The sequence below is a fragment of the Xiphias gladius genome, chromosome 12, assembly GCF_016859285.1.
Source record: "Xiphias gladius isolate SHS-SW01 ecotype Sanya breed wild chromosome 12, ASM1685928v1, whole genome shotgun sequence".
Lineage (NCBI taxonomy): Eukaryota > Metazoa > Chordata > Actinopteri > Istiophoriformes > Xiphiidae > Xiphias > Xiphias gladius.
The window spans coordinates 14125897-14150041 of record NC_053411.1 but is presented as its reverse complement, the minus strand read 5'-3'; the positions used below and the strand labels follow the sequence as shown (position 1 = coordinate 14150041).

The 24145-nt window shown below is 42.0% G+C and overlaps 2 protein-coding genes across 16 annotated transcripts in view; one reads left to right on the top strand and one right to left on the bottom strand.

Moving 5' to 3' along the window:
- The window catches only part of myadma (myeloid associated differentiation marker a), an 8895-nt gene extending 5086 nt beyond the window's left edge, over positions 1–3809 (bottom strand). Inside the window, exons 1-2 of one of the 12 annotated variants that reach the window (XM_040140645.1) lie at positions 3559–3809; positions 3254–3396 (exon numbers count right to left, since the gene is read on the bottom strand). The gene's annotated coding sequence lies outside the window, so the exon portion shown is untranslated. The other 11 variants (XM_040140646.1, XM_040140649.1, XM_040140650.1 and 8 more) reach the window with 11 other exon arrangements.
- arhgef11 (Rho guanine nucleotide exchange factor (GEF) 11) lies at positions 3167–24145 on the top strand. Of its 4 annotated transcripts, XM_040140602.1 has the most exons (42): positions 3199–3268; positions 3842–3874; positions 5395–5486; positions 5588–5692; positions 6055–6104; positions 6210–6267; positions 6364–6563; positions 6776–6847; positions 7117–7224; positions 7678–7726; positions 8226–8263; positions 8378–8470; positions 9179–9244; positions 9419–9523; positions 9771–9869; positions 10123–10165; positions 10436–10532; positions 10763–10885; positions 11558–11581; positions 11799–11925; positions 12351–12444; positions 12959–12988; positions 13173–13305; positions 13435–13641; positions 13940–13987; positions 14402–14550; positions 14787–14927; positions 15901–15977; positions 16077–16202; positions 16702–16819; positions 16908–17056; positions 17150–17225; positions 17313–17495; positions 17690–17771; positions 17868–17948; positions 18163–18218; positions 18360–18512; positions 18746–18979; positions 19447–19554; positions 19789–20096; positions 20534–20666; positions 20774–24145. In XM_040140602.1, exons 1-42 carry the CDS (start codon positions 3234–3236, stop codon positions 20821–20823), a joined length of 4353 nt encoding a protein of 1450 aa, XP_039996536.1. In that variant the 5' UTR covers positions 3199–3233; the 3' UTR covers positions 20824–24145. The 4 variants fall into 4 exon arrangements, with proteins under 4 accessions (XP_039996537.1, XP_039996539.1, XP_039996536.1 ...); XM_040140603.1 differs by lacking the exon at positions 3842–3874 and having other exon boundaries at positions 3167–3268; XM_040140604.1 differs by lacking the exon at positions 13940–13987.

Sequence of the window (24145 nt, the reverse complement as noted above, 5' to 3'; positions counted from 1 at the left end):
CACGTACTCTGTTGTAATCCAAGGCAGACGCCGCGGGCATTGTTCTGGGGCCGGAGGACCACGTATTTACTCTTAAGGCCGAGTTCTGCGAGACGGAACTGACTAAAACTGCCACAGTAGGCGAGCGACACAGAGGGTTTTTTTTCGGTCTCGAGTAGCGGACATACCGCGCCCAGCGCTGTGCGACTGTCGTCCGCTCTATTCCCCCAAAATAGACCGCGGTTAACTCCAGCCTTCAAAAATAAGTTCTCTGAGATGGAAATAAAGAAAGAAATACACACTAGTGTGAGGATTGAACTTACTGATTTTCTATCTCTCATGTTCTTTCCGACGGGCTTAAAGTTCCGGTAAATTAGTGAGTGCGCGTCCCCCCTCTCTCTCTCTCTCTCTCTCATCCACCAATACCTCAGAGCGGCGGGGATCCCACGCCCCGCACCGGCCATATTTGGTAAAGTGTTGAAGCCCTCTCGAAGCCTCGGCTAGGTACAAAAAAAAAAAAAAAAAAAAAAAAACAACAACCCAAAAACAAAAACAAGCCATACCCGTGGGTGTGTGTGTCGAATCCCCATCACTCGGGCTGATTCCAGTGCGGTACCCGGATCGATCTCCTCTCGGGTGCACCCGCCCGCCGACATCTGTTTGTCCCCTGGGGCTTCGGTTAGAAAAACGCCGGGTCACGGGAACTGGAAGAGTGCAAGGGGCCTCGGCGGGACTGTGCTGGTTTCACCTCTCGGGTGTAGTCGTGAATTCGTTGCAGTAAAAAAAAAAAAAAAAAAAAAAAAGGAACCTTCTCCTCCAGTATGAAGGGAGTTTACGGCAAAATCAAAGCTGCACAAAACGTGCCTGGACTTTCGTCCGTTTACGAGTATAAATAAAGCGCTGTTGTATTAAGAATCATCTAACAAACTGGGATAATAATCCGCTGTTACATCTCTATAACTATTATAACTATAACTGCTCTAAGACTGAATTATCCTTGAAAAGTAGCGAGTCCAGAAGGGAAGATATCGAATGATAAATATATAAAGGAGACATTTTATATCTCGAAACGTCTCGGTCACTATTGTAACCGCCCGGGAAAAATCATTAAAGGTGGAATAAAAGAGATCAAAAAACAGAAAAGGAAAAGTGCACAAACTATATTATAAACTATAATTTTTAGTGTTTGTTTCAGTGTTTGATGCAAAAACATAAACAGGGTTTAGTAGGGGACTTCGTCTGATTGTATTTCTGAATAATCTGCCGTTATTTAAAAACAAAGACTGAAAGAAGGCCGGAAGTTTTTCCTTCCCTCTTAATGTCTTTCTCCTCTAGACACAATGCTACAACGCGAGCTTTTACTCGTACCGTTACATGCTGTGTATTGTGCGTGGGGTAAATCACTTTCCGTGCCCGGTCCACGGACCCGAGGCGGTCGGCGGCATCGACCACACGGCGGCGCGCACCGCCTGCAGTGGCGCGGTCCAGCCAGACGAGGGCGGCGCTGGGGTTGTCCGTATGATCTCTGAGGACATGCTGGTGGATCGGCAGCCAGCCAAGACAGGAGGAATAACAACACAGCAGAGATCAAAATTACAAGAACCGAAACTAAAAAAAAAAAAAAAAAAAAAAAAAAAAAGGGCAATGAATATATGTAACGAAGGTTGTGATTAAATTCTGAGTCCTCTGGCAGACCACGAGAGAACGAGAGAAGCAAATCCAAAATTGTACCTCTGTGACTTGTTTTGGAAAGAAGACTTGAGGTGGAGCTCTGCTGGAATCGTATTGCCTCCTAGCTAGCTGGCTAACGTGCCGCTTTAGTGTCCGAATTTGCACGAAAACGGGGATACATCGAGCTGGAATTTGCATGGACGGCCACACTCTCAACCACTTTAACACCCCTTCACTCGCATGCCGCTGAAGTCACATTGGCCTTTCACCCCGCAGACCAAGCTGGTTAGCTGGCTAGCTTGAAAGGACCGACGGGTTGGCACAGCTGAAAGCCCGGTACAGAGCGCTTTCGGTCGCGGTGAGCTACAACGCCATGTCGCGGTTTGAAGTTGGCCTGTCCGTAGAGCTAACTTCAGCAAGCTAACGCTAGCTGGATACAGTAGGCCGCTTCAGATGGTCGTTATCATTCCCTAGTCAGCTAATTAGATAAGTCACGACACAAAATAGGGGAAGCACCTTAATCTTTCATGCTGCACACTGCTTTTATTTTTATAAGCCCAACGGCAGAACTAGCTCACGCCGGATAACCTGCTAATTAGCTAGCTAGTTTGTTAGGGAGCAATGCAAAGCCAACGATAGCGTCTGGGTTGGTTGTTGTTTACAGTGTGCTAGCATGTAAATTTCGGCCAGGTACAGTTAGCCTGGAAGCGTGTTGGAGTGGTGTGGAACGTCATTTCTTTTACTTTTGAAACTGAGGTACATTTTTGTGTGTGTGTGTGTGTGTGTGTGTGTGTGTGTGCATGGGGTAATTTGCATTAGCTGGCCACACCAATACAGATAATATCGCCATCGAAATGACATTCATGTTAGGTTTTAACACAGTCTTTTCAAGCATATGACTGAGAAACGAGCGACGTTAAGGTAGTGCTTAGCTTGTATGGGATTATTTATGTTGCCCCAGCTGTTGAAGCCGCACGTTGTAAACACGTCTGACTGTGTGTAAGCATTTGGTTAGTATTTCATTGCAAGTTGTCACTAAATATCATTAAGTTACTTAGAGCGTATTCTCAATGAATTAGCTTTACGCAGACACTTAAGAAGCATGGCTGCTGTTGTCCTCCTGGAGCACAGCGAGACATAACAGCCATTCATTCATGATTGATGATCTTTGAGGAAGCAGACTGTCCTTTACCCACTTTCCACAACAGCTGAACCACTGCATCAAACCACTAAGTCTTTGTTATAGTGATTATTTTGAACCACTAACGTAACCTGGCGAGGAAGGATACTGAGGAGATTGTCAGTTTTGAATGTTAGTTTTAGCAGCACTTCCTTTTATAATTCTACTGAAACCTAACTGGAACCGGTCGAGTGGATGGGAACATGAGGAGCACTCCGTCTGTTTTGAACCAGCTTCCAAGTAGCTTGAAGATCTGATCACAGCACAATCGAGAGACCCATTGTGTGCACTGAGAACTGAAGAGGATCGAGATGACGATGGTGATGGCGATGATGATAAAAGAGGCCCAGTGACAGCGTTGATCCCGCACCAGGAAGCAGAGGAGTGTCACAAGGCTGCAGACATGAGTCTCCGCCAACCCACCTCTACGCTGGACAGGTACGAGCCTCACATCCACTGGACCCAGACACTTTCTGTTTCTGTTGTTTGTCTTTATCTCACTTCCCATTCTGGCCAGTGAAAAACTAGACAGACAGGCTGTTACCGTGAGGTGAAAAAACTGCCCTCTGGAACAATGACAGAGGGCAAAATGTTGTAAGTATGACAAAAGTAGCAGCCTAAAAATTCTTACTCAAACTCAAGTTTAAGAAAAAGATTTCACAATACATTTAGATTATTAATAGCGTTTTGGTGACTGTCTTTTGATTCAGTGTCATGTGACTTTTCACCTGCTGTGTCTAGCTGTGCCTCTGCTAAAAAAAACTTGACGTACTGTAGATCATCCTGTTTCTTACTGCTGTTCATCGCCACGTTGTCCATGTAGCCCTACGTTGTTTTTCTGTGATCGTTTGTCTGATGCCACTGTGTCTTGTTCATATGTCTTTCCTGTTTCTCCTGCTGTCAACGTTTTTTCCTTGTGTGTTCTTGTGCACATGCCCACTACTTCCAACTACTGTGTGTCTGTGTCTGTGTGTGTCTGTGTCTGTGTCTGTGTGTGTCATGTGACAGCAGGGCAGCCAATAAGAAAAACGCCCACCTGTTCAGGTAGGACAGCTGTCCAATAAGAGCTTATGGCAGGGTTTGGTTTGGGCGTTAATGACACCTACAGATTGTACAGCTGTGGCAGGAAATTTCTCAGTGGCTGCTCTTGTTATTTCAGGGCACTTTGACTTGAAGTAATATAAAATGCATTTCGTGTGCTCAAAAGGTGTTGTAGCATATTGGGATGCACCAATTCATTTTCATCCATACAAGTCATACCAGAAAACTGAATATTGCATGTTGCATTATGGTTAATATCTGATCCACCTAATCAGGTAAATATTGGCGATGATACTGATGGATTGGACTTGTACATTAATAGTTTCTTGTATTATATAAATTGTGAATCCACCTATCTGGGCAAGCTCAGGTGTATTCCGGTGAACACACTTAAGCGAAAAACACGGTTAAATTCTGTTTACCACTTACTCACAGTATATCTTTCCATTCAGATTGTTTTGGTTTGATAAATTGATATTTGAATGGATGGTTATAGGATGACATCTAATCTTTTTCGAGATCAATTAATCTCTCCAATAATTTGTAGGTTAATCTTAGTTTCCCAAAATTTAAGGTGAAGTCTTCAAATTGCTTGTTTTTTTTACTGACCAAAAAGTCCAAACCCCAAAAGTACTTAATATGAGGAGCAAGTCCTCATTCAAAGAGTGAGAACCCTCAAAAGTTTGGCATTTCGACTTGACAGTTGATTTAAGAGATTACTCAACTATATATTTTGTTGTTGATTAACTGACCATTTTAGCATGAATTGGATGTACAGGTACAGGAGCTCAGTATCTCTGGATCTTAGTAAATCACAACAAATCAATCTGGATGGATTAATTACCCTCTGAGTTACATTTAAAAGACGTTTCGCCGTGTTTTTATGTGAGTTTTTCCTTTTAAGCTTAACAGTCACTGGACCTCTGGAATAATACCAAATCACTTCAGTGTTTACACTGTATATTCTTGTGCCATTCACCTTTTTAAAATAAATATATTCTTTGAAGTAATGACTGCACTCAGTGTTTACAATCTGTAAGAGTATAAAGGGCGTTGGAATTATTTGAACTTCAATCTATTTCCGTTCAGTCGGTTTCTTTGTGCCCTTTTGCATCAAGATTGGGCTTCATTCTGAATTTCTTCTCTCTTTTCTCTTTCACTTTTCCCCTTTACCTGTTTTTCCTTCCTGTCTGTGGTGCTTCGCTTTCAGCCCTTTTGCTGCTTGGTGAGTTTTCCTGTCGACTGCTTTCTTCTTGCTTCTTATGTTTATCAAATACTCACCTCCTTGCTCTTTCTAACCCAATTCTGACCATGCGCCTCCCTTGAATCTTCTCCTCCCGATTCCCCTTCCTCGTCTGTCAATTGCTGTATGTCCCATTGTAAGCTTCCGTTCTTTCTCCGTTGCCTGGTCCATCACTTTCATGTATCTCTCCTTCAGCGATGCTCCTTGTCTTCATTTTTTTTCCCTTCAAATGTTTGTTATTGTTTCATGCTAAGTGTCTCTCTTATCCCCTCAAACCCAGGCTCAGCAGTCTGACCATCGGGGACTCAGAGCGCAAATCCTCTGCTACCCAGCAGAGGGAGCTAACGGCTGACGTCCCTGCTGAGAGCACAGGTAATTGCTACTATTTCAACATAGATATCTGATTGCACTAAAATTAATATCCTTTAGTATCCCACAAACACCCTTTATATTTTTCTGTCATCCTCTCCCAGGTCCTGGTCTTGTCCATAGATGTGTGGTCGTGCAGAAGGACCAGCTCGGTTTTGGCTTCACAGTGTGTGGAGAGAGAGTCAAGCTAGTGCAAAATGTCCGACCAGGTGAGACGTAGCTGATGTGTTTACGCTTCTAATTATTACCCAGTCATTTTACACAGAGATTCTCCAACAAACTGCGATGGAAAGTTGTTTTTCCTGCTTTTTTCATGAGATAAACTGACAGATTTTGTGACAAAACTGACAAAAACACAAGCTCAGCAAAACTGTGGAAAAAGGTCCACTGTCAAATCGCACGCTACGATAGCAGTTTATTTTGGAGATTATTTTTTAAATGTAATATGACCTAGATAACATGGATAGTGATAAATAAGTTGTATATATCACCGCACCTAACCTATCTTACAATTTAAAACAGTTTCTTTCTATACATGAGTTTGACTCTATGCCCCTACTCATCCTTAAAGGTGGTGCAGCAGTCAAGGCCGGGGTCCAAGAAGGGGACCGAATCATAAAGGTTTACACTACTTTCCGTTGAAGAGACTGAATCTGAGAGTTGTTGATTTCTTCCCGTTTTCAGAGTTGCTGATTTTCTTCTTTTCCATCTATCTCCCTCTCACAGGTGAATGGCTCGCTGGTGTCCTCCATGTCCCATCAGGAGGTGGTAAAGCTCATCAAATGTGAGTTTTAAAAATGAAATGCCTCTTTTTATTTAATATGCTTGAAATGTTCCTGTTCGTTTCGATCTGATTCCGTGCCTTTTTATTGACCCACAGCTGGAACCTACGTAGCTCTGACACTACAAGGACCTCCCCCGTCAGCTGCCTCCTTGCCCTTAGAGCCCCTCCCCACTGACCTCTCACCCAATCAAAGGACATCTCTGGGTGGGGAGGCTCCACCCCCTCCACCTCCACCCCTACCCTCTGGACTGAGCAGCAACCCTTCCCAAAGAATCACTGGACCCAAACCACTACAGGTGAGATAAAGTATATTAAGGGTTGATATTAGCCAGTAGGCACTTGTTCTTCAGTGAATAAGAGCATGTGTCAATGCTGAGCCAAGCAAATGTTTAGCATCACAATTGACAGTAGTTAAGTACTTGTTTGAAACAAAGAAGCAAATATTGTACTTGTTTTGGTGTACATCATCAAAATGATTTACAGTTTCTGTTGTTAATGTGTTTTTTAGGACCCAGAAGTACAAAAACATGCCACTCAGATACTCAGGAAAATGCTTGAGCAGGAAGAGGCTGAACTGCAGGTAATTAAATGACACATAAACAAAGGAGCTGTTTAATAATTGCTTGGAAATGAAACCCCACTCACTTCAGTTCTGCTACCAGATAACTCCCTGATATTTCTGTAAAGAAAAAGAAAATGGAGAATTTCCATGCAAGGATCCATAATGTGTTGCATTATTATATACTGTGGGGTTCTACCTTCTTGTGTCATGCTATGTGCTTAATTAGTTGCAACGATGTTTTGTAGCTAAAATCTGCTGTTTGATAACCAGACCTGACCCATTTACAGGACTTGATGGAGGAGCGGTTGAGGAACCCATCGCCATCACTGGAGGAGCGAATTGAAAGTGCCAAGAGGAGAGCTCATCAAGTCAGGGTCAAGATTCAGCAAGATCTGGTGAGGACATCTGGCTGGTTTGCTCATTTACAGGTTCCTATACTCATTGAAAACCTCTATGTATTTAACTTTTTGTTTAACCGGCATAGAGCATGTGAAATGGAATTTGATTAATAAAAAGCACATGTTCAAACTCACTGGTCAAGTCATGTGAGCAGAGAAATTCAGTTATTAAGCTCAAGATGAAGTGGTCTGGAAAAAAACAAAAAAAGACCTGAGATCAACATTAGCTCGTCTCTGCTTGCAGGTAAACAAAACAACATAATAGATTTTAAGATGTTTGCCTGCCAGAACTGCAACCGCTTAAAACGTCAAATTTTAATTTGAGACAGCGTCAAAGTGTTCTGCTGCCCACGATTGGCCCAGAAAACCCGGCTGTAATGATTTCATGCATATTTTACCTTTTAAAAGCCGGCGCTGAAAATTTACTGATGGTTTATTCTGCTTTTTCAGGAGGGAACTCGATCAGAATCTGTCACAAGCTATGTCATAGCAGGAGAAGGTTTGTGTTTCCTTATTTTTTTCCTGTTTAATTCTCAGTACTACAAAGGCATAGTTCCTGGTTAAATTACTCTACAGAGTAGCCAAAAATACACAGAAGTAGGTAAAATAAAGGGAGATCTCATAAGTCATAGTATTTCATTTTATGTTACTACTCACTACCCTTACACTATACCATGCATACTGTGATTTGAAAGCCAAAAATGATGTAGCCCTTTATCTTTGAAGTTTTTTGTACGGCCCTAGGGAGGTTTTATTCATTCAGTCCTATTTAATGGATTGCGCTGTGACCAGATCCTTCAGTGGCCTAGGGAATGGGAATAATAAAATCAACAAAGCGAACCTGCTTTCTCAGAGTGGTTTAAAATGGGCTTTCTGGTGTGGCATACATTGTTCAAGGGCAGAGCTGACTTACCTCTCAGGCCATATACACTAAAACCATTTGTCATAGTGTAAGGGGTTTTCTAAGTGGTTTTAAAAAAAGCCCTGTGCTTTGGCAGGTCGACTATCAGTGGACTCAAGCGAAGGAGACATGGAGGTAGGCTGCAAATCTTGTCTTTCCATAAACTGGTGAGATTGTATGTGTGTGTTTGTGTATGTGATGGTCCCACTCATCCCGCCCCCCTCGCCCTCCCTCCCTCCTCCTTCCCAGGCATTTGAGAGTCCCCACTCCTCTCCCTCATCCTCCTTCAGGACCCCCCTACACCGACGGCAGAGCTCCGATACACACACCCTCTCTGATTCGGTGAGACGGACACACACACTTGCATTCGCTTTAAGAAAGATGTTTATGTTGACAAGCAGCTCACATACAGTGTAAAAATGCATGTGGTAACTCCCCCCTCTGTTAAGGTTATACCGGCCATAAAGAAACCCTGAGTTGACTAATAGTCATAGGAGTTATTCAGAATTTGACAGTGACTTTTTATTTTCCCCCACAAGAAACACAAGAAAAATGCTTATATGTATACACTATTCATTTTTAATTTTTGTTCTTTGTTCAAAATTTCTTGTGCTATAGAGTCGGTAACTGCAGACATGATAACTGTCAACATGTCGACTAAATCTTCTATTTTTACTTTATACAAAGGAAACGCCTGCATCACCAGCTGCATGTTTGTGGTGTATCATTCACTCTGTCATTCTGAATCTCCAGGAATAAAAATATTTTCCTATTTAGAGATGTGTCTCTGTTCTCTCCTGTTCATCTGTTCCTCTCCATGTCTGTCTTGCACTGCCACTTGCATAGCTGTTTAAAATGTATGAAGCAAGCAGTGAGACTGAAAAGATAATTAATCACCACAACCTACAATTAATATATCACATCATCCAATTCTCTTGCGCTTAGCACTGCATGTACAGCATATGAATGAAAATAACCGATGTGCTCCCCAGTGTGTGACCAAGTGCTTTCCATTTCTTGAAATTTGTGTGTGCGCGTCTGTGTCCAAAGGGCGGAAAGGCTCAGATCATCGGCCCTGAAGAAGAGGATGAAGATGACGGCTATGCATTTAATGAGGTGAGAAGGACATCTAGTGCATATCCCACAGACTCTAATCAAACCACAGTGATGTGATTTTCAGCTGTTTTTCTTTTACCGTCTCTCTTGTATTTTTGTATTTTTCTACATTTTGCTGTTTCCTCCATCTTTACAATCAGTTCACATTTTTCTTTGTCTCTGTTGTTCTCTCAGATGGATGGTCCATTCCAGGACATCGAATTGTTGAAATCACGACCAGCACACATGACAGTGTTCATGAGATATGTCTTCACCCAGCTTCTGGACCCTAACCCTCTGGTCAGTCTAGGTTATATTCTGTGCTAGATTTAAACAGGTGTAATCCAACTAAGTGTTGCTTTTTTCTCCCTAAATTTCTCTCCTCCTCTATGTTTCCCAGTCTATTTTCTCTTATGTGTTCTTCTTTATCTTTGTTTTGGTGTAGTATCATTAAGGCTTTGCTGAACAAAACCGTTGAGTTCAAACATTGCCACGTGTTTATCTGGGTTTGCTTGCTTACAATCATGGTTATCTGTGTCTGTATTAGCTGTTTTACCTGTCAGTGGAGGCCTACTTGGGCTCCAGTCCTAAAGATGCCCGCGCACTTGCACCTCAGATCTGCTCTCATTTCCTGGACCCAGATGCCGTATGTACCAACATGACTTAATTTGACTTATATTCCATTACCGGCTACCCATTTGTTTTGATGCTGCAGTTACATCGATCCTTTAAAACTTTGACATAACAGAATTCTTCTACACCTAAAAATGATATGACTTATTTTGGATACAGCAAGTAACCACTATTACCATATATCATGTAGTATCATGCAGGTACAAATGACATTATCAGTATCTGAAAGATGAAACAAAAAAAACAATTCTTTCTTTTTCTTACAGCCCTTGAAAATCAAAGTACGAGAGGAGTATCTCACAGATATCGGTAAGAAGACTAATGGCTAGTTGAGTTATGGACTTGTCAATTTATTGTGCTGTTTGCTGTATATTACATGTAAAAACTTGCGGGCTTTTCTTTCGTGTAAAACTGAAAATCTGTCAACTGGTACATTTTGATGTTTTGACTATGTGTATGATGTTTTATTCTATAGTGTGACCCGGCGGTTGTACTGTTTATGTTATGTTTGCTTAAGAGGATATGTATCCACTGACTTAATGTTCTGCTTTTTGTTAATGTTGTCCATCGTCCCACCAGAGAGTCGATTACATGCCCAGGAGGACATCAGAGGACCTCTGTCTGAGCTGCAGCAGCAGGTGCTGCCAGACATTCAGGACCAGATACAGGACTACAGGTACATAACTGGATATTTTTCTTTGTTTGTAACAATGATGATGTTGATAATCATTAACTCCGGGATTTATTCACTTACAGTAATTAATTGTCGACCATGAAAAGCTAAGGTTTGTTTCCCATCTGATGTCTACTTAGACAAAATAATGACCATAGAGGTCAGTTTTGAAAGAAATGTTATTTCCAGGAGCTCATATTAACCTGTTAAGCTTGTTTTTCTTTGTTTCATAGGAACAAGCAGATGATGGGTCTTGGCTCTCTGTTTGGAGAAGGAGACCTGCAGCACCTTGATGGAGACCCCGTGAAAGAGAGACAGGTGGTGGACAGACAGGTTACTGCCCTATGGGAGATATTGTGAGTCTGAGACTTACTCGGATACTGCTGTTATATCATGTTTTTCTTGTTGCCAACAACTGTAAAATTACAAAGATTCAGTTCATGGTGAGGGCAAGGGTTCATTTTTTGGATAAGCTGTCCCACCTTTATCTAAATTATATCAAAATAGAGAAGATCAGGTTGTTTTCCTTGAAAATGGATCAACATATGTTTACTCTTATACCCAAAGATAGACCAAAACTGTGAATCCAGAGACTCCAAAGACAAAGATTTTACTTGAAACTGATTGTCTGCGTCTAAATACTCTTGTTAACTAATTGCGGTGAATATTACCACACACACTAAGACTGGTGAACCAGGTTTGCCAAGCAACAGGAACAGTTGTTAGCGGCCCAATAAAACTTATTACCAAATGACAGACGGAGCTCACCCAGACTATCATAACAAAGGTCATTACCAAAGCTGCAAAACCTGGAAACCACATGACATTTACTCTTTTGACGTTATACACACACAGACTGATTCCCGTCACATGATTGTGGCACTACATTCTGTCTCTCAACTGTGTTTGCACCTGAATGTACTGGATTTAACGTCAAGGAATCTCTTGGATATCTCTTTGAGAGCCTGCTATTTGTTATCGAGGGGATTAACAGCCTTTTTATGTCTCTCTCTCTGTCCCCGCTCCAGATCAAAGCACGAAGAGGACAGAAGGTAAGAAGTGAAAGATCTTTCTTTTTCTTTTGGAGTGAAATGTAATTTAACAGCAACACCTATTTTAGAGATTTGCTTAATTATTTTTTATCAGATCTTTTCTTTGTTTGTTTCCCATCTTTCCCCTTCTGATTCTCTTCTCCTCGACCCCCACCCCACCACCATGTTTGTTCTGTATCTTTCTCTTTGTCCTCACCCCTTTGTTCATCTCCCACAGTTCTCCTCTGGCATCGGCGGTCCTCCTATACCTGCGTCATTCTGGTATCAAGCTAAGAGACTCCAAGGTCTTTCCTGGTCTGAGCACAGAGAAGGAGAAGTGGCTCGCCTTCTTAAAGACGAAAAAGGTAAGAGTGGTAAATGCCCTCCTGAGGTGCAAAAAAAAAAAGCAAACTCTTGAAAAGCTGTTTTTTCCTATGGGAGCAAAGGGCTGACAAGTGATTATCCAAGTAATGCTGCCTACTGTTGATGTTGAAACTGCACTTCAACATTTGAAGTTGTAGTAAATGTTAATGGCAAGTTGTAAATGTACTCGCAACTGTGGACGCTTAAATCAAATGATCTGTGTGTTTTAACATTCAAATGGTAACCAAAACGCAAACATTTTTTCTTTGTGCCATTTAAACATAACTATTGAGCAGCAGGTTTTGGTAAACAAAAATGTACTGGTATAGCTAATAAAAGATAAAAAGAAATGAGTAGACGTCAGTAAATAAGAATAAGGTATATCCAATGATTATATGACATGACTTTATGGTTCCTCTCTCCACAGCTGAGTGGTATCAAGAAAGAGAAAGATGGAGATGATAAAAAGAGAAATCCCATCCTGAAGTACATCGGCAAACCCCGGACCACATCCCAGTCCAGTAAATACAAACACACACATTTATATTCATGCATAAAACTGGGGAAGGAAATAAAAATTACCAGTAAATGATGACTCGTGCCACTGACTTCATTTAGGGACATTTTAACCCCTCTATAAATAATTATCATAATAATCATCATATCTAAACCCAGCTCATGGTCATAATGCTAAAAAGCTAATACACAGATGCAATAATGTGAGATTTCTAAAAAGTATTGATTCTTCACATCATCATGTTGGTCTAGATAGTACAATATTGGCTTTTAAAATGCAATTATGAGGCCATTATCAGCTGACAGTGTTGGTCCACTGGCACACCACATTAGAAGCAGGCTAACGCGCACACACACGATGCTTTCACTCAATGTATTTGTCTGACAACATTGATTTCTTTTTGTCCTTTGTTTGCCCTTTTGTTATTGTTGCAGGTTTATTTGTTGATTAATTGAATTTTCATTGTGTGTTTTTATTCTGATTTCATTGTGTCTTTTTGGTTCGTTTCGGTTCTGTAGCATTCCATGTCCCGTTGTCACCCACCGAAGGTACATATTTTTTTTCGTTGTACTTGTTTTTACTCTTAAGTTAAATTTTGCTTTTCATCGAACTAAGTTATTCTCCATGGATTGTTGTAGTTTGAAGATTGCTTGTGTTCCACCTCATTTTATACACATCAGTTCTTTCTGCTGAAGGTGTATGTGTACTATTAAGTAAAATTTTTGTGTGCAGTCCGTCCTGGCAGTGTGAGGAACATCATTCAGCAGTTTGAGAATCACACAGAGACGACAGGAGAAGAGGGGGGTGATGCTGCCGACCCCCAGAGGCTTTCCTCCAGCAGCCTCGGCGAAGACAGCATGGACAGGTAGCTCTGAAGTGCTCCTAAGCCTGTTTAACTACCTTATAATCTTAAGTATATACTCAATATCAATTTAAAACACCTAGGTGGTACAGCACCTCATTCTTTGGTACTTACTGATTCGCTCTTTCGCAGCCCTACGGTCTCAGTGCGTCTGGCACGCAGCGAGTCGTTGAAGGCTCAAGGAGAAGGGCGTCGGCGGGGTGTTGCCTCAGGAACAGAGTCTGTCCCCCGCTCTCGTAGTGATGTGGACATGGAGGACTGTGGGGAGGAGAGGGAGGGGCCGGGCCTCAGGCTGCTACAACACAGCGCCTCGTCATCCGCGTCCAGCAGCTCTGCACGGTAAAGATTAACTGACCAAGACTAGTCATACATTTTAATCGACTTCTGACAGTGTTGCTAACAATGCCACACAGATTCTTCCAATTTCTCAGAGATGATGGTAAAGAACAGGCATTTTTAGCATCCTTCAGGGATCAGGTCAGGCATGATTTTCATCAGTTAAATACGCTTCTAAGAATCTAAACAACACCTCAGTAAAAGATTTACATCCCAGACAAGATAAACACCCCTGCGTTACCCCTGGAAGTGTAGGTTTTCACCTCATGCCATCTCTCTCTCCACTCTCTCTCAAACTCAGGTCCCTAGAGAACCCTACACCCCCATACACCCCTCGGTCTAGACGCAGGTGAGTTTCCATGTTGCCCCATAGGTGTTTGATGATCAGTGATTAAGTAATTGTCTGATAGGCAATAGAAATAAAGATGGTTGACCTCTTTCCCACATGCAAAACTCTTGAAACTGAAATGGTTTGATTAATAAAGGAAAAAATGTCCGCTGTAAGCATCTTCCAATAATTCCAGGTGAACAAAAAAGGAGGTATGTTGTTTTGTAATAGCTATGTTAGTGCAAAAAATGACCACATCCAAAACCTGATCTGAAATTGCAGATGAATGGATAATCATGAATTCACAATTGTTTTTCTGTTTGTCACTCCATCTGTATGCCTGCATCTCTTTTCTTCCACTGTCTGTTCATCCCTTCACATGCCCATGTGCCTTTGGGTCCATACTTGTGTTTATGCATGTGTGTGATCGCACAGGAGTGTGGACTCACCATTGGCCCTGCTTCCGGACGCTGCCGCGCTAGAAGAGGACGTGTGTGACGGTCAGAACTGGCAGGACACGGCGCCTCCTCAGCTCCTCGCCACGCTCAGCCCGAGGGAGGTGGACAGACAGGCCGTTATATATGGTATACGTTAGATTTAATACATATGTAAAAAGCAAACAATTTAATAGGATTGTAATGATAATTTAACCTCACAGAAAAACAGTATTGGGAACTATTTGATACTCCACAATCGTGATAAAAAGATTCTGTTTAGATGTCTAGATTACAGATGTCTCTCAAATGTGTCAAGCAGGATGGTTAATGAACTGATATTGATTACATTCTTCTCTTGCTCCCCCGTATATCCTCTTCTTCAGAGCTATTCACCACTGAGGTGTCCCACCTGCGGACCCTGCGTGTCCTGGACAAGGTCTTTTTCCAGAAGATGAGGTCTGTGCTGAACTCTGACGAGCTGGCCTGCATCTTCCCCAACCTGCCCCAGGTCTACGACCTCCATGGTCAGTCCGTGTATCTGTGAGGGGGAATGTGGTTGTCAGGGTTTTTATATGCAGGTCTGGAAAGTCTGAAATTCTCTGCAGTATAGAAATGAATCAAAAATGAAAACTTCACAGTCCCAATTCATCGACTACAAAAAATAGTATAGTATAGCATTTGAATATGGAAAATTAGAAAAATTTCTCTCATGCAAGATCGTCACTTCTTTTTGCTCCTTCTGCCAGTGTTTCTGTTTGCACATTAGAGTGAGTTGTACTTGGGGCAGCTGTGTAGAGCGGGTCATCCGCTAACCGGAAGGTCGGTGGTTCGATCCCCAGCTCCTCCAGTCCGCATGTCGAAGTGTCCTTGGGCAAGATACTGAGCCCCAAATTGCCCCTGATGCATCATCGGTGTGTGTGTGTGTGTGTGTGTGTGTAGAAAGGGAAATATGTACAGAAAAGAGGCTCTGTGAGTGTGTGTGTGTGTGTGTGTGTGTGTGTGAATAGGTGAATGTGGCAGTAGTGTAAAGCGCTTTGAGTGGTCAATTAGACTAGAAAAGTGCTATATAAGCGCATTCCATTTGTATTTGGAGTCAGCGTGTATTCAGGGCTGTATGTTGCTAGGTAAATTATAATTAGTGAAGCCGATACAAAGCAAAGGTTGTAGCTGGTAAGTGTAATCTCAGCCTGCAGTTCCACCGTGTCAATATGTATTCCTTAATTTTGAGCCAAGGAGGCATATGGTGTCTCACAACGATCCTACTCGACTAGTAAATTGTTTTGTCTTTCAGTCTTTGTCTTTGAGTGTTCAGTTTCCATGTGTTTTAAGCAGATTTATGGATTATCCTTTGGTTGTCTGTGAAAGAACATTTGAATTTATGATAAATGTCAGTTCAACCATCCATTTAAGACTGATCTTAGTACATATTTACTTGGCATTGAGATTAAGGTTTTTTTAATACCACCTTAATGTTGCTTCTGTATCACATCTTTGCAGCAAGTCTGTGTGAGGCGATGAAGAAGCGAAAAGAAACTCCCATCGTTCAGGACATCGGCGACGTAATGCTGGCCAGGGTGAGATTAATAGTCAATGTTCTTCTCCTCATTTCTCTTGTAATGTGACGGGTGTTTATGGGAAGGATATTTAGTATGTTAACAGTTGTGTGTTTCTAGTTTGAAGGTGCAGCTGGAGATGAGTTTCAGGAACAGGCGTCTCAGCTGTGCAGTCAGCAGTCTCAGGCTCTGGAGCTCATCAAGAACAAAAAACGTAAAGACCCTCGCTTCGCTCACATCATCCAGGTACACACACACACACACACACACACACACACACCTACTGGCAACACATTTAACTATCATGTGACCCACACTTGCATGCATCTTGTGCCTTTATTTGCTTCGTGCAGCAAACACATCACTTCAAAAAAGATTGTCTGCATGTCTTGAGCTGCAATTTCTGTTTTCACCCATACTTGATTAGGCATGTAGATATTGTAGTTTTATCAAGATGAGCATCATAGTAGTATTTGTTAATATTGTTATTAATAATAATAGTCTGTGTAGTAGTAGTTGTGTTATTGCTCTAGTAGTATTCAAACATGAAAGAGCAGTATTTTATCTGCCCTTTTTCCAACTGGGTTTGTTGTTTTTTATGTCACCACCTATTTGGAAGTCTATGATTCACCATTCAAAAAAAGTGACTGAAAAGGCAAGAAGTGTGTTTGCTGTGTATCTGTCTTTGTCCAGATAGTTTCACAGCCATGTTCTTAACATGCTGGCCTGCTTGACTTTTATTCAGGAGTGCGAGGCGAGTCCTCACTGCCGGAGGCTGCAGCTTAAAGACCTGCTGGTGTCAGAGATGCAGAGACTCACCAAGTACCCTCTGCTGCTGGATAACATCATTAAACACACAGAGGGTGAGGATTATTTACTAATTGTTGGAGGGTTGTGTTTCTTGCGTTTCCGCTATGCATTTTTTAAGCCATATTCTTGTTTTTCCTTTAGCTGGTTCGTCGGACCTCCCCTCACTCCAGCGCGCCCAGGCTTGTTGCCGCGGGATACTGCAGGCAGTGAACGAGGTCGTCAGGGAAACAGAACACCGTCAGCGTCTCAGCCAATACCAACGCAGGCTGGATGCTGCCCCTCAATTCAAGGTGACGGGTTTGTTTGTTTGTTTGTTGTAAATACCCCTTCTTGTTCACATTTCTTAATCTAAATTTGTTTTGTTTTACTTTTCTTTCTCACAGAATCTGGACCTGACCACAAAGAGGATGATTCATGAAGGTCCTCTCACCTGGAAAGTGAGCAAAGATAAGCAGATAGGTCAGTACCTGCATCTGTCTGACTCATACTGTCTCATTGTTTTGGTTTCCTAACATTTAATCACATGGCCCTGTATCCCTCCATCAGAGATCCAGGCTCTGCTGCTCTCAGATTGCCTGGTGCTTCTTCAGAGGGGACCAGACGACCGGCTACAATTGCGATATCCATACCGTTGGCTGGGCGGAGGCGGAGGAGGCACTGGAGACAGCAAGACCTCCTTTAGCCCTCTGGTGAAGCTGGACTCACTGCTGGTCCGCTCAGTAGCTACAGGTACATCTACAGTGTCTTTTAGAGAGACAGAATGGAAAATTGGTGTTGTTTTTAATCATCCCTGAATTCAGGTGATTTTTTTTTTTTTTTTTTACTCCTCACCCATTTTCTCAAATTATGTAACATGGTGTTAACCACTCCTCTGCTTTTTTGTGTCCCTCATCAAATGTCCACTTATTGTGGTTTCTCTCCAGACAACAAAGCCCTGTACGTCCTCAGCACCACAGAGAGGCAGATCTACGAACTGGTGGCTGGGACGTTATCAGAGAAAAACACGTACGCTCTTTCCCATGGCCGGTATTTACTACAAGAACATATATTTTGCATTGCTGTACATTTGCAAGATGTGTTGACTGGATTTTTGTTTTACAGCTGGAAAGATTTACTTGAAAAGACCGTCGCAACGACTGGTGGCTCATCACCCCTGATCAATCATGGATCCACGCCAATACCGTAAGTAAATTCTATGTCCATGAATAATGAATAAAGGAATGTTTTAAGAGTCCTTTGAGAGAAGGTCAGTTGAATTACTTTGAAGAAATGTTGTGCATTACAGTATTAGTTTCTTTTCTTTTTCATCCTAACAGAATTTTAAAGGATCTCATGAAGTCATAAAATGAATGATGCCTTGCTTAGCGCGCGTTGTGTGTGTCTGTATTTTCTGTAGTTCCCCCAGTATCCGCAGCGTGTCCCCGGTCTCAACTGGCAGCAGTGTCTATACAGGTGATTACCACATTATAATCATTTACTTCGAATATGTACACTGTCTGCAAATGTTTGTGGAAAAAAAAACAGAGCTTTCTCACTTAGCAACAGATCTGAAGACTTTTTTTTTTTTATATGCAACTGTTTAAAATCTTTCAGACAACTCAATGACAGAGCAGTTAGATTCCATGAAGACTCATTCCTCCAGCAATGACATTGTGCTCTCTGACGACACACCTATGGACCAATCAGGAGCTTTCATCTGTGGTGAAAGTCAAGCAGTTGGTGTGGCAGAGGCCGCTTTACAAGACGGTGAGAAAAAAGCAGAAACAGATGTTTGACTAGATTTCGTCTTTGTATTTCAAAGTCCACATATAATTGAACTGAGTGCAATTCAGTCTAAGTTAGTATATTTATCTTAATTTAGTATAAGTTTGTAATTATAAAAAAAAAAGCAAATTTGGCTTCTTCTTTTTTTTCCTGTTAGTAATCACGATTGGAAAATTTCGAAATCATCAGTTTTTGTTGTTTTCATGCCTCCACAGTTGAAACACTACGACGACTCATATTACGAGACCTGGAAGAGGACGGATGGAGCCACGACTCAGATGACACACCCACCAACGAGACGGCCAATGAAGGGAACTCGTTCACTGACAGACGGCGGCCAGAGTCTTTGGAGACTGTCCTCGACTTCAGCACTAACGACTGGGAGCCTGAACCAGAAGCAGTTCCCCCCTCAGACACTGAACAACCAAGCATTCAGGTCGTAAGGAAAGGTAATGGCTCAGATTGTTGAAAGTTTTCACAATGTTATCTTTAATTCTTCCACAGGGTTGGCTGGTCACTCTGAGTTCATTCGGTTCTCAGATCATTTAAAATTTTAAACCATAATTTTCAAGATAAGCAGCAATTATCATGCATAAAACTCACCATTGTATTTGATGTTGATTGGACTAAAGTTAAATTCAGCTGACTGCGCTTTCTGTATGTTTTTGGATAAAATCTGGGTTTCTTTGATGGCTGCCTTCTTTTGCATGTATCTCTGCACTCGGTGATTAGTTTATTTTGTTTCTTACACACTTTATCTTCTCTTTTTCTTTGTCCGCTTGCCCTCCACAACACAATGATTAACTGATTCTACACTGGTTCCTCTATCAACCTCTTCCCTCACTCCATCACTCTCTCCTTTCATTCCACTTCCACACACCCTTTTCTTCGTCACACGTCTACCCTCTGTGCATAGCTGTGGTTGTGGGTCCTCCTTCTTCTTCTGTCCCTGATGACATCACTGATGATGTCGCCTTCCTCTCCGACCAATCATCCAAGCTGAGAGGCGAGGCCACTACACAGGGTAATGATGAGCAATGTAGTCAAGAGCTGTATTTTAATCGGACAAGTACGTTTTTGTATTTATATGTGTAATTTGTGTGATTTTATGTGGTTTAGAAATGAATACCAAGATAATAAATTAATAGCAAGATAACAGACATAGACTATAATCTATAGTTATAGAGTTGGTGTTTAATTTTACCCCTGAAATCACTCAGCAACACACATTGTTTGTTATCACATCTCTGTGGTATAGGGAACACTTTCTACTTAGTAATGCCAACAGAGCAGGGAGAGAGCGTCACTGATGACCTCAACGACCCTCCTACCCCCACCGCCAGTCACTTTCCTCAGCCTCTGGAGGAAGCGATGACACCACAGATGCAGCCGGAGGAGGAAACGCCAGCCTGTGGTCCAGAGCCCAACCAATCAGAGGCAACGCAACTGGAACAGGAGGAGGAAACCAGCCAATCGCAGGCTGGGCACCAGAATCACATGATCAAAAACGTGGATGAGATTTTCCACACCATTGAGGGGTTGATGAACAAGTTGCGCCAGCTGAAGGTGGGCTGATGATCTATTTGTGTCCGTCAACTCTCCACCCATTTTAACACACAGAAAGCTCAAACCAGTTTGAACTTTTTCTGGTCAGTGACCACAAAGAGTTGAGTCAGTTAAAGTGGGCTCCCACTAGCTAATATGGTTGTTATGGCCAGAAAACACACACGGCAGGGCCTCGTTATCACCTGCAGAAAGAACGTCGACGCTCCGCTGCCTCGTGAGAGAATCCCCCTCAGATCAAACATCCTTTGTTACCTGTTGCATAATTCAGATCCTGTCACTGCCATCATTTCTTCTTTCAGCAGTATAACTGTGGTTAAGAGTTTAAGAGTCTTATCTGTATTTGCCCACTCTTCACCTCTCACCAGCTAGCATAATTACTATTGATGTTCTACTCTAATGTTAAAATACGGCTTCTCTGCATCTTTACCCCTTTACAGGAAATAGAGAAGGCTCATTACAAGCTTTTGAAAACCCTCACAGAGCCCTCTGACAGTCAGGAGTCAGGGGACCAACAGTGTCACTTGGCAACTGTCTCCAGGACGCCATCTCTGGATCGCGGCTCAGGAGACAGTGAGTGGGCACTGAATTTGAAGTTGCAATAATTGCTGACGATGCAGTTTCAATTCTTTTGCATACTATTTTTTTTTCTTTTTTTTTTTTCCCTTGAACCCATCCAGGCAGAGAAGTAAATCCAGCAGAACCGAAGATTCAGTCAACTGGATTCTGACGTCGCTCTAGAGTGGATTTACTTGCAGTCATTCACTCTTGACTGACGGCATACATACACACCCCTATGTACCCACTGTCAGACTCGGGCACCCTAGCCCCGCCTCCCCCTTGCCCCTCATCCCTGCATGCACCAACCACTGGAGCAGAACCTAAGAAGGACGGTAGCCGTTTTTGTTTTCGTGGTTCCCCGGGATACCAAGGAGCTGGTCGGAGTCATCGGGATTTCTGAGGTCAACGCAGTCTCCGACTTCTACCAGAGCATGAGGGAGTCCAGGGCAAGTGAGGGAAAAAAAGTATGAAGGAACACAAAGGCAGAAGACAAGTTGACTGGTGGAGAGAAAAGGAAAAGTTGGAAGAACCGAAAGTTGTAAAAAATGACCAAGTTGGATATTTGTGAAGGAAAATGAGTTGTATGTCTTGCTTTTAAGAGCTGGTTGAAGGAACGGAGCAGAAAAGTGTTTTAATGTTAATTTAAGGAAAAATCCAAGGGACCCAGCACTTTACCCACAATGCATCCCCCTGTCATGTACATCCTCTACTGTGGACAGATCAGGGACTGGACATGCCTTGGGCTTCATTTAGGGGCCGACACTTGAGCCAAGATGGCCTCCGGGGGTCCCCTTCCCCCCTCCACTGGTTGCTTTACACTGAGTTCACCTGCCACTATAGTAGAAGGACTGTGTCTATATAATTCAGGTTATTTGCACTGGGTGAGGAAACCAATATCGCATACATACGAGCATTGTTTAAGCGTTTTTATTCATCTCAGACATTCATAAACGATAGAATTATTATCTATGGGAACAGTTGCAGCCATGATGTCATATCCCCAAGCCTTCTTTTAAGCTACAAGATGGCTGTCCATCAGTGCAACATATTGATCATTACATGGTTCGTATTGCTTGTTCATTTTTGAGTTCTGGAAAACACTACTGCACTGTTTACTACTGAAATGCTGGCAGGTTTTATTTTTTAGCGCTGCTTCAGAGGCGTACAGGGATCTCAGCGATTCACACAACAAGCTCAGCGGATTCACACAGCTGTTCTGATCATGTAAAGTCTTTTAGGTTAAAAGTTTGGGAGATTTAGGATGTTTTCTGAGCTAGGTTTAAGACAGGCGAGGTCGACGAGGAGTGTGAGGAGACAGGGCAAACACATATTCAAACTTAGACACTTGAATTTTCAGTGAAAACTTGTTTGTTACTCAATCAAATCGCTGCCAAAAATATTGCCGCGGACATTGCCTGCCTACACTTTTAAGATTTGACTGCGCATCCTTTAGCCCTCCGCAGTGTATTGTGTGTAAATACCACAGTAACTACTGTGAACCAGCATCTTCTCGCATCCAATGCTCATGCCATATAGTGTTTATATGCGCCAAGCCCACGTCAAAAGCCACGAAAGGACTCTTTACCAAGTGGCTTTCCAATGAGAGACCCCCCCGAACGTAACAATTTATATTTATTTGGAGATGAGATAAAAACATTGTAAAAATTAGATTTTACATATTCAAGGACAACGCGTAGTTAGATGAAGCAAAAAATCATTTAAAGAAATTGCTCAACATTTTGGGAATTAAGTTTATTTGCTTTCCTGCCGAGAATTATGTAGGAAGATTGATACCAGTCTCACATCTGTACTGCCAGCATCCGGTTAACTTAGCTTACCATAAACACTGGAGCTAGGGGGAATCCACTAGCTTAACACTGAAGCTCACTAAATAACACGTTACAGCTTGTTTTAACACTTCCTGTTTTTTTGGGGTTTTTTTTTAGTACGGATTAGACAAGATGGAACATGTTTATTAGTGAGCTTTACATGTGCTGGTAGATGGACTTTGTTACTTTGAACAGAGCCAGCTGTCCCCCCCCCCCCGTTTCCAGTCTTTACGCAAAGCTAAGCTAACCAGCTGTTGGCTCCCAGCTCTGTACCTAGAGACACACAGACGCGAGAGTGGTATCGATCATCTCATATAGGTCTTGGCATGACAGGGACTAAGCATATTTTCCAAAATGTCAGACAATTCCTTCAGCTATTTTTAGATCATTTGAGGGGGAAATTTATTGTCCTTGACGTTCAGAAATGTTTTGTCTACACCTTGGTTGAGGCATCTGTAACCAGCAAAGACTGACACTTCAGCCAAGTGATTATCTCTCTCCTCCCCCCTTTTTTTTTTTTTTCTCAAAAGTCCAGCTCTATGGATCTAATGCTACTACACACTAGACAGAAAATACGTATTTAAACTGCTACAAGGAAAGAACTTCTTAATGAGAAGTTCTGTACCAGTATAAATGTATTCTTCTATTTGTTTTTAGCCTCTTTCTTTCGCTAATCAAGCTGGGCCGAATCACACTGGACTGAATTTTGTTTTTAGCTGGTTTCGAATGCTAGCTGAAAAGCGCTTCAGTGAGTCCCCCCAGCCTCTTTGCCAGCTCCAGACCTGACAATACACTACCAGACTGAACCAAACCAACAGCCAATTGCATTTTACACTCTATCAGCCACTGAATCTGCCATTAAAATAATGTTGTTTCACTGCCTGGTGGAAGGTTTTCACTCTTTAGCCAACACACCCCGAAGGACGAGGAGTTCTTGAAGAGCAGGTGTGATTTGTTTGTCACATGTGTACAACTTTAAAAAGAAAAAAGAATTGCAACTGATAACGAGAGCAGGGCTACTCATTGCCGGGACGGCCGATTTTCACATCTGACCCTTTATGAACTCTCAGAAGAATTTGTGCTAAAATGTAAAAATGTTCTACCAAAGTGAAATATTCCTTCAGAGATGTTGAAGGGAACAGTTTGGTTTTTTTTTTTTCCTTCACATTTTGGCTGCTGTTTTTCAAGCATCTCAGACCAGGAAACTGCAGTTTTGTTAATGAAAAGAAAAAAATTAGATCTTTAATATTAACATTTTTCCATGTCGAGCTATGGACACACAGTCTTCACATGCAATGCAAATTTTTGACCATAGTTTCACACAAAAAAAATGAAGAGTGTTGGATTATCACTTGGTCTGAGCTGGTTGAATCAAAATCAGGATCTCTTCCTCTTCTCTCAAAATCTTTCTGTGCATCTCCTCTTCTTTCCACTCACCTCTAACTACAGCATTTTTCAGCTCCAATTTCTACCTCTACACTTCTTTGTATCTGCAATTATTTCCTTTCTTTTTTTTTTTTTTCCTTTTTTTTCCTCCCATGTATTTATCTTATACATTCACATCAGCGTCGTGGCCCTAACCGGCTGTAAAGAAGCTATAACTGATTCCTTTTTTTTTTTGAAAAAAAAACAAAAAAAACAAAAAAAAACAAAAAAACAAAA

Bases quoted from the DNA above. Each gene is read 5' to 3' on its own strand.
- arhgef11 (XM_040140602.1), top strand. From the start codon at position 3,234: ATGAGTCTCCGCCAACCCACCTCTACGCTGGACAG. The intron at 13,642-13,939 runs GTAAAGATTAAC...TCTCAAACTCAG, and splicing joins GCGTCCAGCAGCTCTGCACG to GTCCCTAGAGAACCCTACAC. The intron at 17,496-17,689 runs GTACATCTACAG...GTTTCTCTCCAG, and splicing joins GGTCCGCTCAGTAGCTACAG to ACAACAAAGCCCTGTACGTC.